The sequence below is a fragment of the Nymphalis io genome, chromosome 18 (assembly GCF_905147045.1).
Source record: "Nymphalis io chromosome 18, ilAglIoxx1.1, whole genome shotgun sequence".
Classification (NCBI taxonomy): Eukaryota; Metazoa; Arthropoda; class Insecta; order Lepidoptera; family Nymphalidae; genus Nymphalis; species Nymphalis io.
In genome coordinates, this window is record NC_065905.1 from 9396567 (window position 1) to 9417030 (window position 20464).

The 20464-nt window shown below is 32.2% G+C and overlaps 1 protein-coding gene and 1 long non-coding RNA gene across 4 annotated transcripts in view; one reads left to right on the forward strand and one right to left on the reverse strand.

Annotated features, from left to right (window-relative positions):
- The window catches only part of LOC126775413 (cytospin-A-like), a 68445-nt gene that overhangs the window by 44050 nt on the left and 3931 nt on the right, over positions 1–20464 (reverse strand). The window contains exon 2 of one of the 3 annotated variants that reach the window (XM_050497315.1): positions 20190–20349. Coding sequence is in view for 1 of the 3 variants with exons in the window: in XM_050497313.1 (XP_050353270.1) it covers positions 387–407 (21 nt within the window). In the remaining 2 variants the exon portion in view is untranslated. Of the gene's footprint in view, positions 1–386; positions 443–9870; positions 10054–20189; positions 20350–20464 lie in introns of those variants that run through there. The other 2 variants (XM_050497316.1, XM_050497313.1) reach the window with 2 other exon arrangements.
- LOC126775502 (uncharacterized) overlaps positions 1–20464 on the forward strand; it is a 366351-nt gene that overhangs the window by 41902 nt on the left and 303985 nt on the right. The window lies entirely within an intron of this gene.

The window sequence follows — 20464 nt, forward strand, 5'->3', positions numbered from 1 at the left end:
CGATACAAAGGTCTCTTAAATTTTTTTTTTTAAATAAAAATCCTAAAAAGGTTTATCTATTAAAAATTATGGCGAACGAAATCGGTTTAGTAATACATACAACAGGTATATGTTACTAGTTTTGTTTTGACTTTATACTCATAGGTATATTTTGACAATTATTAAAAATTAAAGACTACTATTATAAGCGAAAGTACTCTATATGTCTGTTAGTAGCTATCAGGACGAAACCAATAAACTTATTGATTTGTAATTTGGTCATAGAGGTAGTAATTATAGCCAGTTCCTTAAGCAAAAAAAAACTGGATAGTAAAATGACGTGGATATTGGAAACGTTTTGTAAATAATAACAAGTAATTAAGTTTACGGATAAAAAAAAATCATACCTTATACAAGTAAATTCTCATTCTTTATACACTCTTAAGGCACATTTATGTCATTTCTGTTGTATTGTCTACTAAACTCTCGATACAATCAAAGACTAAATATTAACTTTTTAAAATTTGTATCTCGCGGTCCGAGTCAAAGCACCAAAATGTCAATAAAGTAATTAAAATCGCCGTTTTGATTCTCTGATAAGGTTGGTATGGTGCAATGTTTAAACAAAAAAATAGTTGAAAAATATTTGTTTTTAAGGGATACGACTAGATTTAATAAGAAAATATTTGTTGATGTATTAAAATTAATTTGTTTTTTTTTTTTAGATTAACGCACAGCGTTATATATAGCACTTATGCACTTAATATGGAGTTTCATATTATTTTAAATTTTAATTTCAGGACGAGTATATAATCCTTTCCATATTTTGAGGTATAAGTAGTATATAATGTCAAATCGGAGACAAAAATCCGTTTTAGTAGCGTGTCTGGCAGAATGCCAATACTGTAACAGATACGCATAAGACAACATTAAATAGATCACAACAATTTACTTGATGGTGGGGCTTTGCAAGCCCGTCTGGGTAGGTACCACCCACTTGTCACATATTCTACTGCCAAACAGCAATAGTCAGTGTACAGTGCACAAGCGACATTGCATCTTAGTTCCCAAGGTTGCTAGGCCATTGACAATGTAATAATAATGATAATCATTTATTCTCAGACAACAAAAGTCCATACAATTGAGGTACAACAAAAAAAAAATACAAATTTCTTACTATATCATTGTTAGACAGGTCTCTTACTTGTTCAACAGACCTTTTAATAGAACGACAGTTGAACGTGCTTAATGTGATATTTGTTCTGGTCGTACTACCCATATTATTTAAGGTTTAGGTAAGTAATGGTTAATATTTCTTACAGCTCCAATGTCTACAGGCGATTGTGATAATTTACCATAAGGTAGCCCATCATCATATCCGAATTCCAATTTTATAAAAAGTAATAGTCAAACAACAATAAATAAAAAATAACGGAACTGCGACAGTATATTATCTGTCTTTATAGACGAGTTACAGCAATCATTTATTTTAGTTCAATTTATTTGTCACAGATAATTAATCCTAATTAATAACACATTCGTTTTAAAGAGTTATCAAAAAGTTCGTGAACGTTAAAACAGAATGTAATAAATGATAAACATTGATTACTATTTATTTAAAATAATTAAAAAAAGCTTATTAAATTATGATTAAAATAAGCGAATAGTTTACCTATAACCTATTCCGACCACAAGAGGAGTAAACCCAAATGAACTACTTTTACTCCGATATCATTGGTCACGGATATCAATAGACGCGATATCATTGGTCTTGAATAATCTATGATATTCACTATGGATTTGCGAAAAAATGGCGTTTTGAATGTCAGCGAAGTTGTAATCGGAACTTCGAAAATTAAATCAATGTTGGTTATAACTAGTTAAGTCGAATAATGTTGTATTATAAATAAAGGTAAACTAATCAAGAACTAAAAAGCCGAGATGGCCCAGTGGTAAGAACGCGTGAATCTTAACCGATGATCGTGGGTTCAAACCCGGGCAAACACCACTGAATTTTCATGTGCTTAATTTGTGATTATAATTCATCTCGTGCTTTACGGTGAAGGAAAACATCGTGAGGAAACCTGCATGTGTCTAATTTCACTGAAATTCTGCCACATGTGAATTCTACCAACCCGCATTGGAGCAGCGTGGTGGAATAAGCTCCAAACCTTCTCCTCAAAAAGAGGAGAGGAGGCCTTTAGCCCAGCAGTGGGACATTCACAGGCTGTTACGGAATCAAGAACTGTTTATAGTGCATAATACAGCAGAATAATTAGAAAATCGCATGAAATTTGTAAATGTACGGTTTATTTACCTTTACTCCTACTTTGATTTGAATAGGGTATATCTACATATAATATTTTAATAGATAAAATCGCTAATCGCTCACTCCTGTATCTGACACACTCCACCCACACCCTTAATTCGAACAAAAGTAAAGCCATTGAACCTTCCCCATGATATCATTCAATTTCCATATTAATGTATTCGTGGTATACAAAATTAACAAAACGAAACTTTTAAAAGGAAATTTTTATTAAATATAACTTGTAATTATTTAATTAAGATAAATTATAGAAGCAGTGTGCCAAGTGGTTTGTTATTTAATAGTCAATAACTCAAATAAAGATTGCGGGTACAATTTAGCCAAGCAACACTGAATTTTTATGTGCTTTAATTGTTTACAATTAGTCTTGTGCGCGACAGCGAAGGAAAACTTCGTAAGGAAACCTCTTCTTTATAATCTGTTATTTTACAAAAAAAGCCGAGATGGCCCAGTGTTAAGAAAGCGTGAATCTTAACCGATGATCGTGGGTTCAAACCCGGGCAAGCACCACTGAATTTATGCCTAGTCGCTGCCAGTCCGCTTGGGATCTAATCACCTCTCCAATTCTCTGTCATATTGACTCATGTACCTCCACATCAGATTTGCAACTACAAAGTGAGAAGTGCCAGTAATATTTGTGCCAGTTATGCTATTTAATTTTCATATGATAAAGCTAGCGCTTTACCCGCGACTTCGGTCGCGTCATGTATCATCTTACATAAAAAATTAAGGATTTTCATAGAAATCCTTCTTTATTTCATTTAAAATTAATTATCATGGTGGTAGCCCCTGTAGTTTGAGCTACGCGTTAATATGTCAGTGAGTCAGTCAATTATTATTTTATATATATATACAGATAATTACAAAAATTTATTTATTAATCGCATTATTCTCAAAAGTTTAAAAATTCAACAGGATATATTCAAATAGTTTGGTTTCAATCGTACAACGAAGTATTAATTCGTATTCAAGTCATCAATCACTTTCTAGTTACTAGCCATTGGTTTAATCTTGGTTAGAATCCGCAATGTCAAATGTATATATAAGTATATAATATAAAATTCTTGGTTATACAAGATGTTGTTTATCAGTAAACATCTAAGAAACGACTAACCTTGAAAGACATTATGATAAGAGGTCGAACGTGTCTTGACCCTTTTGTTTTTTAAATTAAATTTTGCAAGTCATTATATTGCGCAAAAGAATGCACAAACACTCTGTGCACTCTCTTGTTTCTCAATCCCTAAGCCCAATGTGACAATTCACAAAGCTAAGTAATATCAGGCGGGGTCAACAATTTTCTACCAACCTAGTTTCTGAGGGCGATAGAGTGACACTGCCTTCTTAACGGTATTGAGAATTTAACTTTTTTTATCGTCCGGGATTTTAACCCGTTGACCCATCGGTCATCCTTTACTGGTGGTAGAGCTTTGTGCAAGCTCATCTGGGTAGGTACCACCCACTCATCAGATATTGGGCGTTGGTGACCACTTACCATCAGGTGGCCCATATGCTCGTCCGCCTTCCTTTTCTAATATCATTAGCCTCTAATTAAATTGAAAACATAACAGTACACAATATTATATACCGCTTGTGAAGCAAATAAATAATTTGACTTATTTGAAATCTATTGATGTAAAATTTCAGCTACAAATTGCAAATGAAATCAATACATTCGTCAAGAACCCCGTCGATTCAATTATTCTTATTTTGAGTCATTCAAAAATCATACATTTTATGTTACTTTCCAATTATATTCCTGATTTAATGGCAAACATGCTTGATAAAATAAGATTTAAGGTACATATACTCTAACCATAGACTTTAGCTATGATGTTATAAGAAACAGGATCGATATATGTTACATTGTTCAACGTAAAGTTTTGTTTTTGCTAACTGTACCTTTTTAAAAATATAAATGACAATTAAAAAAAAAATCTTTCAAATCCCTAAAAATCGTTTTCTTGTAGCTATAATATTTAAGTTCGTTTTATAGTTCGACTTACTGTTCTGTCTAAAATACCTCTCCCCCCTTTCGCATAAAAATACTTTTCTTCGGACATTATTACAAGCTTTAAAATATCAGTGGTATCACAAAATGTTTCTTAAAATATATATAGGTACAATCATTTTCTTTTTGATATACTTATGTGAAATTTACATTTAGCAAGTACTAAATCTCTATACTAGCACCCCATATTATATATTAATATTATATTATTTGAAAGGAAAAGACATATGAAGAAATAATACGATTCAAATACATATAATTGCCATCAAATAACCGAAAGTAACAAGCGTCCTTGATCTGTTATCTTATCTCGAACATTGTAACGAGATAGCACATGTTTTCGTTTGTTATCATGTCTGCCTTAGACACAGTATTTCCTAATTCCTAAAAACCACCACTGACTTTATATAACTGTATATTATATATGTATTTGAAAGTAAGTTTTCAATAAAGTAAATCGGCGTATTTTCCACAATGGCATATTTGACCTAAGGAGCATTTTTTTTTTTTTTTTTTATAGAATAGGAAGGTGGACGAGCATATGGGCCACCTGATGGTAAGTGGTCACCAAACGCCCTTAGACATTGGCATTGTAAAAAATGTCAACCATCGCTTACAGCCAATGCGCCACCAACCTTGGGAACTAAGATTTTATGTCCCTTGTGCCTGTAATTACACTGGCTCACTCACCCTTCAAACCGGAACACAACAATATTAAGTATTGCTGTTTTGCGGTAGAATATCTGATGAGTGGGTGGTACCTACCCAGACGAGCTTGCACAAAGCCCTACCACCAGTAAAAAGCATTATTATCAATAGAGATTGAGTGTCTATATTCAATGAGTTTATTAATCTGAAGCTGAAGATGTTGTTTGTTTGTTTGCTCTAATGTCAGAATCTATAATTCCAATAAGGAGAATATGCGTAATATAACTCATTTATTTATTTATCACCCACGTTGGCGGATAAATAACGTTTAAAGCGGACGTAAGCGGGCGGAGCTGTAGTGCTATTCACTTTCTGACATTTCACGACCGTTTTCTGTGGTGAGTTTCGAGTTTGTTGTACAGAATAGCCCTACTGCTAATATTGTGTATTAATGTTGTCAGTACGTCCCGATCTTCTGCCTGGGATTCATTACATGAAGTTGTTTCCCCAAAAGTAAGTTTAATAATATAGATTAATAATATATCCTGGGACATTTTTCACACGCGGCCATCTGATCCCAAATTAAGCTTGTACAGAGCTTGGGCTATGGAAACCAGACAACTGATATACTACATATACTACTTTTCTTTTGTAAATACATACTTATATAGAAAATTACACCCAGACTCAGGACAAACAGACATGTTCATGTACACAAATGTCTGTCCTGGGTGGGAATCGAACCCACAACCTTCGGTGTGAAAGGCAAGTATCTACCAACAACGCCAACCGGCTTGTCGAAAATATTAGTCTAATATAACAGACATACCTGTATATATTATTACCTATATGGAAAGTTTACATACGTAATGACAGCTTTTATTAAAAACTCCTTGAGCCTGTTGTGATAGGCTCAAATTCTCCACGTCTATACTCCTATTTAGCCACATGAATTTCTAAATGATTGATATCCATATATTTATAATAGTTAGGCAGCTGTCTATGCTGTTGACGCCGCGGATGGTTTCCGCCAACCAAGTGAAAAATTTGTTGAAGTGGAGTTTGAAGAGTTTAACTAGAGGAGGTATTTCCAAAAACCTCTGTGATATAAGAAATAAAATTTCAATTACTTACATTATTGCTTAAAAATTTAAAGCGTTTTATATTTCATATCCAGCACATTGACTTTATCTATGAATGAATTCGTTTCATACTTAAGTAGTTATTTTCGCAAACGAATGAATGAAACCAGCTGGCCTCGTTTCTGTTTCCAAACATTTACGTTCTGATAAAATTAATGTCAATAGTTATATGCATCAGTAATGAGCTGATTGTATTCATTACTCCGATGCATATTAATAACGAACTGATGTCTCGTCTTCATTTTAGACGACTTTGGACGTGAAGAAAAACTTTATCCAATCCCACTTAACCATATAAAGCCCTGAACATACACCATATTTAAAAATTTTAATATATGTAGTTTATCAAAGACCTTAAACTAGATCTGTAATGGTAGTTTGTAGTACTCAAGTCTAAAATTGTTTTTCAGTAAGGCGAAAACAGCTCAACCCTTTAAACCAATTAATAACTCACATGTACAAAACATAACTCTTATGTACAAAGGTTATACAATTAGTGAGTTTATGGAACATAGCACACCTTGGTAATGAAACAATCGCCACCTGGATATTTCTTTTTATACGGATTTTCTTTTAAGCAATTACAAAGCATTTTAAAAAAACCAAAACCCGCCGAGTTTCTTTCGCCGGTTCTTGTCAAGCCAGCTCTTTTCCGAACCGATGGTAGTTTCTAATTTGACAATCAATTAATGATTTTGATTTAATTTAATTTGACAAGCTCTTATTTAACCTTATCAGTTAGTTTGATTGGGTCAATTTTGAAACTAAAGCTTAAGTTTCCACTTCATTCAACTAATTGAGCTGAAATTTTGATAGTGGCAATACAATATAGTAAACTAAAGGTAATAAGGCCTGCCTGTTAATGTCCCACTGCTGGGCTAAGGCCTCCTCTCCCTTTTTGAGGAGAAAGCTTGGAGCTTATTTCTCCACGATGTTTTTCTTTACCGTCAAGCACGAGATGAATTATAAACACAAATTAAACCACGCGTTTTCACGCGATCTAACCACTAGGCCATCTCGACTTAGTAAACTACATATATATAGTTTTAGTCATTGCATTGCCGTCAATTTAAAAAGTTAAAAATGTAATTCCGTCACGAAAAAAAATAACAGTTTTAAAAAATACATGTTATCAGATGAAAAAGTTACGATTTTATCTCCTAGACATAAGACTACAATCGATGACCATTTAGGGTTGTAGGTCTGGAAAAACTAGATATAATAAACTATATATAATAGTATCTTGATAGCATGTTTTGAATAAATTAATAATTTATAAACTTGTTGTTTCGTATAAAAACTTTTTGTTAAAAATACGTCAAAGAGTTATTAAGACTATACCGCTATCCTAAGCTGGCTAAAATGGTTATTTATTTAAATACACTAATGAATCATTAATATATTATTAAAACTTTTTTTAGTAATTATTAAACACATTTTGATTTAGTTATTCAACGCAAGTATTGTTTAACAAATGTGTAAAAAAACATATTTTAGTTTTATAAAGAATATTCGGTGCTTATTTTCAACAAATCAATTACTTTTATTTAATTTGTGTGTCGTAATGGTCGATTTTTTTTAGCTTAACTTTCAACCAGTTTTACTCAAATGATTAAACAGAAATTAAGCAAACCTTTTCGTTGTCAAAAAAAAAACTAACAAATTGCCGCCAAAAATCTATGTTTCCCAACCAACGTTGTTTGAAGAGTACAAAACTAATCAAAAGAGGGAGGCGATTGTAATTGTTAAAATATATAAGGCAATTATAGCAATATTTATAGTCTGCCAACCCTGAGATTATCTGGAACGCCTTGCAACAGCCGCCCACTTGCATAAGAGTAACTTGATCAACCTCTAATGTGGCGAAAACTGTATTAGTGTCGTTAAACCATTCATATTCTATGTAACTTTCTTTTATCCATAAATAATTTGCATCAGATTTAAAATTTAATTTCAAAAATATTTCGAATAATATGTAGTTCCAAGATTACGTATATTTTTTCTGTATTAAAACCGTACCGGAGTTCGGATTAAAAGATTGGAAGGATTCGAAAAAAATTTGAAAGAGAGAAAACCTACCCTGGTTTTTTTTCATTTGTTAAAAAGAAAAAAAAATGAAAGTGCATAGTTTTCTTTTAAAGTCGCCTACTTTGTCATGGTCTTTAAGAAAAATCGTAATTATTTTTAAAAATCAAAACCTTATCCGACTATACGACGGGCCGGTTGGCGTGGTTGGTAGATACGTGCCATACACGCCAAAGGTTATGTGTTCGATTCTCATCCAGGACAGACATTTGTTTGCATGAACATGTCTGTTTGTCCTAAGTTTGGGTGTAATTATCTATATAAGTATGCATTTACAAAAGAAAAGTAGTATATGTAATATATCAGTTGTCTGGTTTCCATAGTACAAGATCAGATGGCCGTGTGTAAATAATGTCCCAGGATATTATTATTATATAATCCTGCTATTAATAAGTCCCAAAACAATTATTGATTGTTTAGTCGAGTAACGGGTACAGTATATTTCAATAAATTTATTGATACTCCAATATATCTTAGACAACGTAAGGGCGTCATGCCAATATGCTAAAGCGATGCCATGGCGACCCACTATGAAGAAAAAAGAATAGCCAGATTTTGGTACCAAAATACCAGAATATAAAATTAATATGCTTATACAGTGAAAGCACTGTGTAAAAATATGAATCATCAGTCATTTAGAAGAGCAATGAAGCAGCCCTTTTGTCGTGTAGCCGATAACACAGGATGAAATCAGATTTCTCATAATATAAAGATAAAATCTATATAACTAAGTCGCTATAAACCTATACTATACATAACATGTTTTTTAACCTGTAAAAGGTATAGTAATTAATCTTACACGTATTAATTTGAGTATATATATTTTTTTCTCTCCACGTTATACAATACGATACGTATGTAACTGATCTATACAAATGAGTAGGTAAAAGGCAATTTCTGTTGGACTAAACTACACTTTCGTGAAATTTGAAGATGACTTTTCTTTTACAATGTTCTGGTACTAAGAAAAGAGCCGTTGTATTCCCGATCTATTTTTTAATCGACCCGTTCTATGTTTTACATATTATACTTATGGGGTTGATAAAACGTGATGCCGCTGAAAAAATTATATGACTCTGGTTTTCCGCGATCACAGCCGTGACGGGTTAGTTCAATCATAATAAGCAACCTTATTAAGTTCATTTGAAGTAGACCAAGTTTTTTTTTTGTTAATACATAACGTTCGAACATGTCCTGCATACACATTACATATTATAAATAACGACGTTTGTTTTGAAAGATGGGCAAGAATATGACAAATCGAAATTATAAAAAAAATTCCGTTTGTATAAACTGTATCAATAGATATTTTTTGATGAGGAAACGCTTTATTTGAATTATAATTTATTATATACTTAGTTTGAAATTAAAACAGTGGGCTCGTACATTATACCGATTAGCTTCAAAATTATACATTCTGCTGACGACCTCTGGCGCAGAAGATAGAATTCAGCTAAGTAGGCTTGAAAGTTGAAAGTGGGCCGATTAGATATAAGCATTCCATATATCACTTATATACTAAATAGAATATTTGTATTGCAATATTATTTTCCAATTATAGAGAAGTTATACAATAAATTGAAGTGGATTTAAGATAATAAAATCACTAAAACAATTAAGAACTAATTAAATTATGTTTAATAAATATATAAGATAATAATTTCAAAATCACCAACCTTTAGATATTAATGTGGTAAATCGTGCAATTGTATTTCGCTTATTATTTAACACAAAACAAATAAACCAATATTACAATTGATCAGTAACACTAGTGGGTCATCAAATCACACACACCGCGCACTGGAATTCAATGTACTAAACACAAGTAAAATGTACAATACGCCTTTTCTTATCGCTAAGACACTTGAGATTTGATGATAAAAATACCTACGTAATGTGAGCGCAATTTGTTTTTTTTTTTTTTAATCGCGTATATAATAATCTTTTTAGTCTGTTGTATGCGTTTCGCGCGCTCTTGCTGTCACTGCTCACTGGCGGGAAACGAATCTTGCGTCAACGTTGCCGGTGAAGTGGGTGTGATAAGCATATAATTTCGCGAATAAATTTCGTACTAAGTATTTGGTAACCGTATTTGAATTTACAAACTAATAACCTTTTAGCGAAACTTGTATTATATAATTACAAATACATAACGATAAAACGATATCCCATCCTTTTTAATATTATAAACGTTTTATTAAGTACTTATTTATACCATATAAAAAATATAAATTTGAAAGAAATACAATTTCTAACCTTAATTAACTAATTATTCTTTGGTATGTAAATCTGATTCTCTAGTATAAACATTATGTAAAAAAATATTAACGCAAAACTGTAGGTACATAAGCGATAGGAATATGTCATATAATAAAAAAAAAAGAAATTGTCTATGGTCTCATCCTTATTCTAATAGATTTGAATAAGGTGACAATTAACACGTAAATAATGTATAGTTAAATAAACGAGAAAAAAGACATATATAGCAACATTATTATAGTAAGAATATACTTTAGTGATTACTTAAAAAAAAAAATTATATATTTTTAAGCTCTACCGATTTTATTTATTGTATATTTAATGATCAAGGACGAACAAATAATTGGGACGTTGACTTTTACAGGAAACAATGTTTCCGTTTTTCCTCACCTTGCATTTGGAGGTTGAATTCAGTAATCATCGGGGTTTTATAGTTTGACATTAAAGACTAATTTCCTTTCGGTGATGTTGGTACATGTCACGATATAAAGCGACAGATTTTTGTCAAAATGCCATTTTGTTTTTAATCTATAACCATAAGTTTTATTCCATACCTAGGTATGAATTTATACAAATGGCGCTTCAGTAATCTTAATAATTGCTCATAAGGTAAAATGTTATAAAGGGTATTACATACATTCAAAGTTATAGTTACAATGAGGTTTAATCGTAAAATCTATAGACAGGTATCATTAAATTGTGTGTGTTTGTACATGAAATACAATATTTTTTATTACACATAGATTATTTTCGACACATAATAAAGGTTTATTTACTAAATAGATTTTAACACCTTATTTTGTATATGATATTTTTTGAAGAGAAAGTTTAGAGCTTATTCCCCCACGCTGCTAAAATGCGGGTTGGTGGAATACACATGTGGCAGAATTTTAGTGATATGAGACACTTGCAGGTTTCCTCACGATGTTTTCATTCAACGGAAAGTACGAGATGAATTATAAACACAAATTAACCCCATGAAAATTCAGTGATGCTTACATTCAGGCGTTCTAACCACTAGGCCATGTGGGCTTAACAAAATATGCAATTATTATTTGATATTTTTTTGTAAATTAATAATGTATATGTATATTGAATCAATTACTTGCCATAAATTGATGATTTATGATGTTACTTTAATTGTTGAAATCAAATTTAAATATTTTTAATGACATTGTTTATATTTATGTTCATTAATATTATTGTAATTTAACTTCTTGATTTTTTTTTTTTTTTAAATTTGTAATTAGTCGATTTGATTGTACTCGTAGATTGCATTGTATTTTTGTCTCTTTCTGTTGTCTTTTTTACATGCATACTCTAACATTTGTACTATTTTTAAGTGGAAACTTTATTGGTTTATGATTTAGTAATAATTCCTTAATTCTATGTAATAACACACTGTATGTTTCCCAAATATAAATAAAATAAAAATAAAAAATGCAATATTTGAAAATATTGTCTCTACCGTATGTCGGTATTAATGTACAATTTTGCGCAATCTCCAAACTGAAAGGATAACAATATGAGTTACAACATCCGCCCACAGCCACCTTGGCACCTCTGTGCTACTCCATTCATTACTGCAAATTGCCTTGAGAAACTGGCAGTACGGGCTGGCGACCCTAACACAAATACAGTTCCCGTATTATTTTTAATCTTTTACATATACCATGTTACGTATTATATTGTAATATAACAAAAACTTGTTCGTTTTTATTATAAAATTGCGTTTTGTTTTTCTTGAAAATTATGTTGTTAAGATTTTGTACTTAAGTCATTTTTGTATTGATGCACTAAAATAAAAGTACATCAAAATTTAAAGTTATAATATTATTTCTTAGTCGTTTAAAAAACGAAGCGAACGAAACGAAGAGAAAAACAAACGATATTGCTTCTACATTTATGATAAATAGTCTATATTTCTATAATCTTGTCGTGTGTTTTTTATTTATTTTTAGATAGAGTAAAAGAATGAAGATACTTAGTAAATTGAACATCATTTATAATAGTCGGTAATTATTGTGTATACCTATAGTATTATATAATAAGTTATTCTAGAAAATAACCGAAGTTTAAAATTTCAAATTTCGAATGAAGTTCCAAAATGAAATAATATTCTATTTTTTTTTCTCATATTATTAAAGCACAGATAAAAAATACTTGGAAAAATCATTGAACTCATTACTATATAATACTTTATCTCACGTGTTATTGAATTAATAATAAGCGTGGGAAGGTTTTATTCGTTGACATGTTGATTACTTATAATGTATTTATTCATTTATATTAATAATATTATTTTAATGGTTTGTATTAATAAAACAGAAATCAAAATATCTAGATAGTATATATTATAGAGATAGTTGGTTGGTATTTCTTGTTTTGTACATATACAATACAAATTATAATTTATAACAAAAAAAAAAAAATACAATATAGAAACTCGCACGACCTTTATACTCGCACCTCCTTATTTTTTTAAACCTTTATTATATATATACCTTAAACGAATGGTCATTTAAAAAAAAGACCTTTTTTTAACGATGGAAAAACGCGTTACGCGTTTCCCCCACGGGCACAGGGGGGGGGGGGGGGGGTTTATGAGGGGCTCGCCGGTGTCCAAGGCGCCGAGTGCGCCCCGAACATCCGAATACCCACTAAAAAACCAGCGGTATCCTTACCGTCTTAACGAGGAGCGCCACGGGATCGCTTTCGAATGCTACCGTGACGAAATCATAAAAAAAGACCTACGTAGCCTCCTCTAACCACAATATAAGTAAAGACAGTAACAACTTTGACATTGAATTGACGAGTTATTGGTCGAGAAGTTGATATTGGAAATAAAATTAATGTGAGTAGTTAAGTAAGTAAAGATTTATATTAATCAAATATATATATAAATTAATTAAAACATGGATAATTTACAGCCACAGCCACTCGGGATGATGTAAGGATTCTAATGATACCATACAACCAAACGTTTAGGGATTTAAAAGTTACGGTAACAAACTCACATGCATGGACCCTAAAAACATTACGTGTATATAAAATGCAACGTTGGTCTGATCAACGAGGCAATGATTACGTAATAGTAGTGAACACTTTCTTCTTCACCGTTTAATGCAGATATTACATAACCTCTAGTCTAGACTTCATATTCATACTGTTCGTAGCGCGTTAAGTTTCTATTAAGTCAATTAAGTAATTTTATTATTTAACCGTTTGTAAGATAAAAAGTTCTATTTTTATGTCGTAATTTTTTTATATAGTAGGCGGACGAACATATGGGCCATCTGATGGTTAGTGGTCACCAACTCCCATAGACATTGGCATTGTAAGAAATGTTAACCATCGCTTACATAGTCAATGTGCCACCAACCTTGGGAACTAAGACATTATGTCCCTTGTGCCTGTAATTACACTGACTTACTCACCCTTCAAACCGGAGCACAACAATACCAAGTACTGCTGGTTTGCGGTAGAATGAGTATGAATATGATGAGTGGGTGGTACCTACCCAGACGAGCTTGCACAAAGCCCTACCACCAGTAAATATCATATACCAGCTAGCATAAAATTTGAGCCATTCAAATTCACTTTTTATTGACACTTTTTGCTACATTTTGTCTGTCAGTTTTCTTAATTCACATCGACAATTGGGATTAAAAATTACCTTTACACTTAGCTTATTATTCATTTTATTGTATATAATACACTTTTTATATATCAAACAAATAGCTACATAATTAATAAGAACGAACGAATTATAATAAAACTTCTTTTTAAATGTTATTCTACTAGATTCTTTTAATTATTACCTTGTGCTAGGTCTGTACAAATTAAAGTTGATAACTATTGTGTTGTAAAACGCATTCGTGAAAAAAGTTTCTATACTTTATTTTGAAGTTAGAAGAACAGCAAACACTGAGATTACGAACTATCCGTATCTTTTTTTTTTTGTATAAGCCATATGAACCAAATAATTAATTAAGTAGTTAGAAATTTTCGCTACCATTTTTTAATAAGAAATATGATATCTAATTATAGCAACTTATTTCATTCAATTGCTCACCAAACGCTGCGTGGGTGGACTTTTTGATATCGATTTAATGTAAAAAAAGTTCAAGGACAGACGACGCTAATTTAATGAAATGCGAAGATACTAATTCCGCCTGCGGCTTTGCTCGCGTGTTAGGGGAAGATGTTGGGTTCCCTATGTCTCTTTTTGTCCCCTGAAAGAAATGCAATATTTCATGATGATCGGTTCGGCAGTTTAGACGTGAAAGCATAACAAACTCACTTTCGTATTTATAATACTTAGGATTTGTAAAAAATTATCTGAGTTATATATATATGTATATTTATATGGGTTTTTAAAATAAGATTTTCATTAACTTCCCGGAGTCTGAAAGTTGGAAATGTGTACACTTCCGTGCTTCGGAAAGCACGTAAAGCCTGGATCCTACGCCTTGATACTTTCCGAACATGTCGAATTGCCGTCCCATTGGATTATGAGAGAGAGAGAATAGAGAGTGCATCTGTGTTTGCCCACTACTTTTGATTTGTACATTATAATATGTCCTGCACAGTTTGCTAATCTCTCTTCAGATTGGCCGCCGTGACCGAAATCGGTCAGGAGGACATCATCACCACACTGGTGAAAATACAATCTAGTATGTACATCAAACTTTGTACGCTTTAATAAAATTTTAATTTTTACAGTGAATTTAATTCATACTGCACTACACAGTGTTTAAATAAGTGCAAAAAATAATTAACCTTACGTACCACGTATTGTGTACTGTCATTACTGTGTATCATTTAATTGCGTTTAGTTAACACTTAACATCCGCTAATTATTTTCCCTAATCCGTGTTATTGTAATATTATAACTACATAATATATAAACCGGTGGGAAAAACTGTCTGTTTCGTATTTGATGTCGATTATTGGTACGTAATCTCTCTGCTACTCGTTAACTTGTCAGAAATATAAACACTATATAATAATATATCGTAAATAATTCATCTCGTGCTACTCGTGATCGAAAACCTGGATGTTGCGGATGAAACTCTGCCACATGTATCCACCAACCCAAGGCGAGGAGACCTTAGCTCAGTTACATACAGGCCGTTACTTTCTTTTAATTTCATATATCGTTGTCATATAAAAAATACGCGGTATAAAAAATATCCGGTATACTTGTCGAAGTACAGCTGGATATTAATGTGTAATTAGTGTTCGAAGTCCGTTACAATGGCGTTATCTTGTTAAAGTCGAATGTTCGAACTACATCACTAAATCCTATCATTAAACACCTACCAATCCTATCACGTAGTGTACTTATAATAATATCACATATATTCACATAGGCATAATCGTATATTTTTTAATTTTATAATATATTTTTTTACGTTTTTCAAACAGATAATTATATAGATTCTAATGTATACTCATTGGTTTGAATGCTGCCACATGTGTATCCATCAATCCGTAATGGAGCAGTGTGGAGCAATATACTCCAAATTCTCTCGTCAAGAGAGGAAACCTTTACCCAGCAGCGAGACATTTAACTGCTGATGATTTTATTTGTAGATATCCTCGAATTTGTTTAGACATTGATTGCTTATAATGGATATTTCTAAGCGGAATTCACTTATAAGGTCAAATACGACATAGTGTTGCAGTATCCATACATTTAAGATGTAGACGTGGGCGACGGAAAACATCTTTTACGAATGCAAAATGTGTCCTGATTACAATATTATGCCATACGGTACCTAGTTAACCTTGAGGTACTGCGTCTAAAAATATAATGTGTTTTATTGAAGAAAAACATAAAAATAAGCGAATTTAACTTATAACTGAATAATAATAGGAAAATCCATAGAAACTTTATTTTAGTTAATTCTCCGTCCGAAATTTTCTAAGGCGGATGTATATTGCTGAGGAGCTGAGAATCGATTAATACTTTACAGTATACTCTTTCTAACCAAACTTATACCATTAGTACTATTCCGTAAGAACCCACACACTCACTTCTCAACTCGCTTCTGAAATTGTGAAAACCTAATTATTGATACATGTATTCTTTAAATAATGTTACCATTACTATCATGCTCAATGTCGCATTTCGGATCGTGTCCAGCGAGGAGTTCTTACGATTGGTTTTAAAAACTATATGCCAGCGCAGGAGTTCAGGAGGAGTTTTATTGTGCACAACTCTATATATATACTTTTATAGTCACATGGTCATATGACACAACTGGAGAGAGATCCGACCAAACTTGCATTTCGTCAACTTCTTTCCTCTACTTGGTGTTTCTTGATAGAAAATCCCAATAATAAAAAAATCAATAACAATTTGTACTCAACGACCTCGTAATCTACAGCCTTTTAAGCTAACCACCAGACCGACAAGGTGGTTAATAGATCAATCAACCATAATTAAAACGATAAAAGCTATGTTACATGTGATTTATTAATATACAAAGTGGTTCTAGTCAAATGTTTACAGAAAATTGAACAACTGGACAAAAATATAATATTTTACTTGGTCGTAGGGTATTTTACTTTGTGTCAGCCCCCCATCCGGGTATCACGTAGTCTTCGCCAAACAGCAATACTTAGCATTGTTTTGTTTCTATTTGGAGAGTGAGAGACGCATTGACGATGTAAGGAATGGTTAATATTTCTTACAGCGCCAATGTTCATGGGCGGTGGTGACCATTTATCAGGTGGCTCATTTCGCAAGTTTGCCTACCTATTTTGAGAAAAAGAAATTAATACTTTTAGTATTCGCTTATGTGATATAGGATGTTTGTGTATGTCGCAAATTTATGGGATCCCCGATAAAACATTTCCTAATTTAGTCTAATTTAACATTCATCAATTTTAATAACACAAACTACACTTGTTATACAGTAATTGATAGATATACTCATCAATAAAATATCAATCAATATTGTCGGTAATTGCTTATACCGGATCCCTGACAAGGTGCTATGCGCACGCGCATGCGTCGGCGCATTCGGGTCACTCACGTGGGCTATACCGGTTAGCAATGTAATTCAATCATAATAATAAATAAAACATCATAAATTAAGTTATAATTATTAATCTCGTTATAGTACTAAAGACTCATAGAATTATTATTAATTTTGGGTTATTATAAACATAATTTTATTTAATAAATTATTGTCCTGTTGAACATAAAATAATCGAACTTAATGAAATCTGTATGTTATACCAAATATTGAATTCATTCCTTAATTTTGTTACTGAAATCTCTCAGCGGTTATGGACACTAGGACAACGTGCCGATGCCGACTACAAATTAACAATATTTGTAATTAATAATCCTTGGTGTCTCCTAACAAAATGTACGCTCAACTGAATAATTAGATAAATTATTACCTCATTAAAATTCAATATTATAAAATATAAAAGCAATGTTTATATTATATTAAATATATACAAGGGTAAAGTTCAAAAGCGATTAGTCTAATTTAGACTTTATAATTATAAAGCAAATAAATTACTCACACTCAACGCCGTACTAGAAATAGACCACTTGGCGTTCTATGAATATGAAAGATTTACACCGTCAACGCGCCGTCAACTTAGACAGCTATATAAGTATATAACCATGTGGTGGAAACATTAAATTGTTGATCATGTTTATCAGTCAAATAACTGCCATATTGGCGGTATGTATCCACAGTCTTTCACAAGGGAGGTCTGGTTGGTCTAACTTATATGGTAAAAAATATCTTTAACAGCTAGCGCACAACCTGTGCCAAAAGCACAACTTCTCTTCAGTCTTCATGGTGATATCCTCCTAGCTGATTTTGATCACGGCTATCATTGTCACCTGAGAGAAGCTAACTGTATAGGAGATATTACAGAGCATTAGTGTATGCTCTAACCGACGTGCACTCTCCGATTCCCTCACTCTCATTACACGATAAGCCGGAAATGTCGACAGGAGTTCCGGCGCAGGAACGGATTTATGTGCTTAAAACACAATGTATTTTTTATGAAATAGGTACTGACTGGTAAATGGCCACCTGATTGTAAATGGTCACCACTGCACATAAACATTGGCGATATAAGAAGTATTAACCATTCCATATAATAAAGATTTTATGCCCTCCATTTAGAAAAGCGAGTTAAAATCGACTTGTGAATTTTACTTAACAGCTGGCTTTATAAAGACAACAAAATATTACTAAGCTAGTTGTTCCCCACAACTCCGTTCGAGTCAGTTTTTTTAACCGTAATCTATATGCCTGATAATTCTTTTCCAAACATGTCAGTCAATTTAGTGGTTTAGTAGTAATGACCTAACAAACAGACAGGCATAATTACTTTCGCATTTATTTATTTTTTTTTTTATAGAATAGGAAGGCGGACGAGCATATGGGCCACCTGATGGTAAGTGGTCACCAACGCTCTTAGACATTAGCATTGTAAGAAATGTCAACCATCGCTTACATATCCAATGCGCCACCAACCTTGGGAACTAAGATTTTATGTCCCTTGTGCCTGTAATTACACTGGCTCACTCACCCTTCAAACCGGAACACAACAATACCAAGTATTGCTGTTTTGCGGTAGAATATCTGATGAGTGGGTGGTACCTACCCAGACGAGCTTGCACAAAGCCCTACCACCATAATTATAATATTAGTCTGACAACAATCCACACAAATATATGTAATTAAATATATAATAAGTGGGATAGTGGATTTACTGGTGGTAGGGCTATGTGAAAGCTCGTCTAGGTAGGTACCATCAACTCATAAGATATTCTATCGTAAAACAGCAGTACTTGGTATTGTTGTGTTCTGGTTTGAAGGGTGAGTGAGCCAGTGAAATTACAGGTACAAGGGACACAACATCTTAGTTCACAAGGTTAGTAGCACATTGGCGATGTAAGCGATGGTTAACATTCCTTTCAATGCCAATGTCTATGGGCAGTGGTGACCACTTATCTTTAGGTGGCCCAGCTGCTCAGCCGCGTACCTATTCTATAAAAAAAATAGTATATGGAAAATTTCAAACCATATCGGAACCATTGCGATATAGAATTAATGTTTCTATAACCTTTAGGTCATTTTTATTGAAAATTGCTAATATACTAAATATTTTGGTGCAGCATGAGCATCCGATAAAACTTATAAAATTACCAAAATTATTTTTATCAAGATCATTTCATTGTTATAAAGAAAGATAGTATTGGAGAAAGAAACTAAGTTCGCACAATTTGGTCATATTTCTCATCAAATAACACCTTAACAGCTAATGTTTCTTTCGCCGGTTCTTCCCAGGGCTGGATGTTTTTTTTCTGAACCGGTGGTTGTTTCTAATTTGACTATCAATAAATGTAACGCTTTTATGTTGAATAAAGATTTTGAATTTTCATCATTCCATAAATATTAAAAACCGAATTTAACTTTTGGTATTTCGTGCTATAATTTTTTTTATATACCATAGAAGTTTACAGTTTATTTGTTGCTTGATACCGTTAAAAAATCTAGCCGTTTAGGATCGATCTTTTTAGAAATAAAATAAATTAAATTTTGTTTTAACATTACATTTTCTGCTAATTTTTTATTTAAGATTGTCTACCCTTTTTACTGTGTGAAATTTGTTAAATTGCTCTTTAAGTTAACTGCTTTTTTTAATATAATAAAGATCTTTAAACTGAAATAAATTAAATTAAACTTACCCATTTTTAAAATATTCCATCCGCTTGTCTTGAATATCGTCTATAATGAAGGTCAGTCCACAAGCTAAACAGTTCTAATCACTTAAAATATCACAGAAAACAGTTTAAACCTTTGGATGATTTTATCACTTCAATTAAACTATGTTCTCTAAAACATAATCTAAAAAGTTGTCATATCAAAGTAATATTAATTTATATTTTTTTTTATCTTTAAAGTAGAAAAAACGCAAGAGTTGGTATCCACCCTATCTCAAGTAACTACGTATACTCAGAGT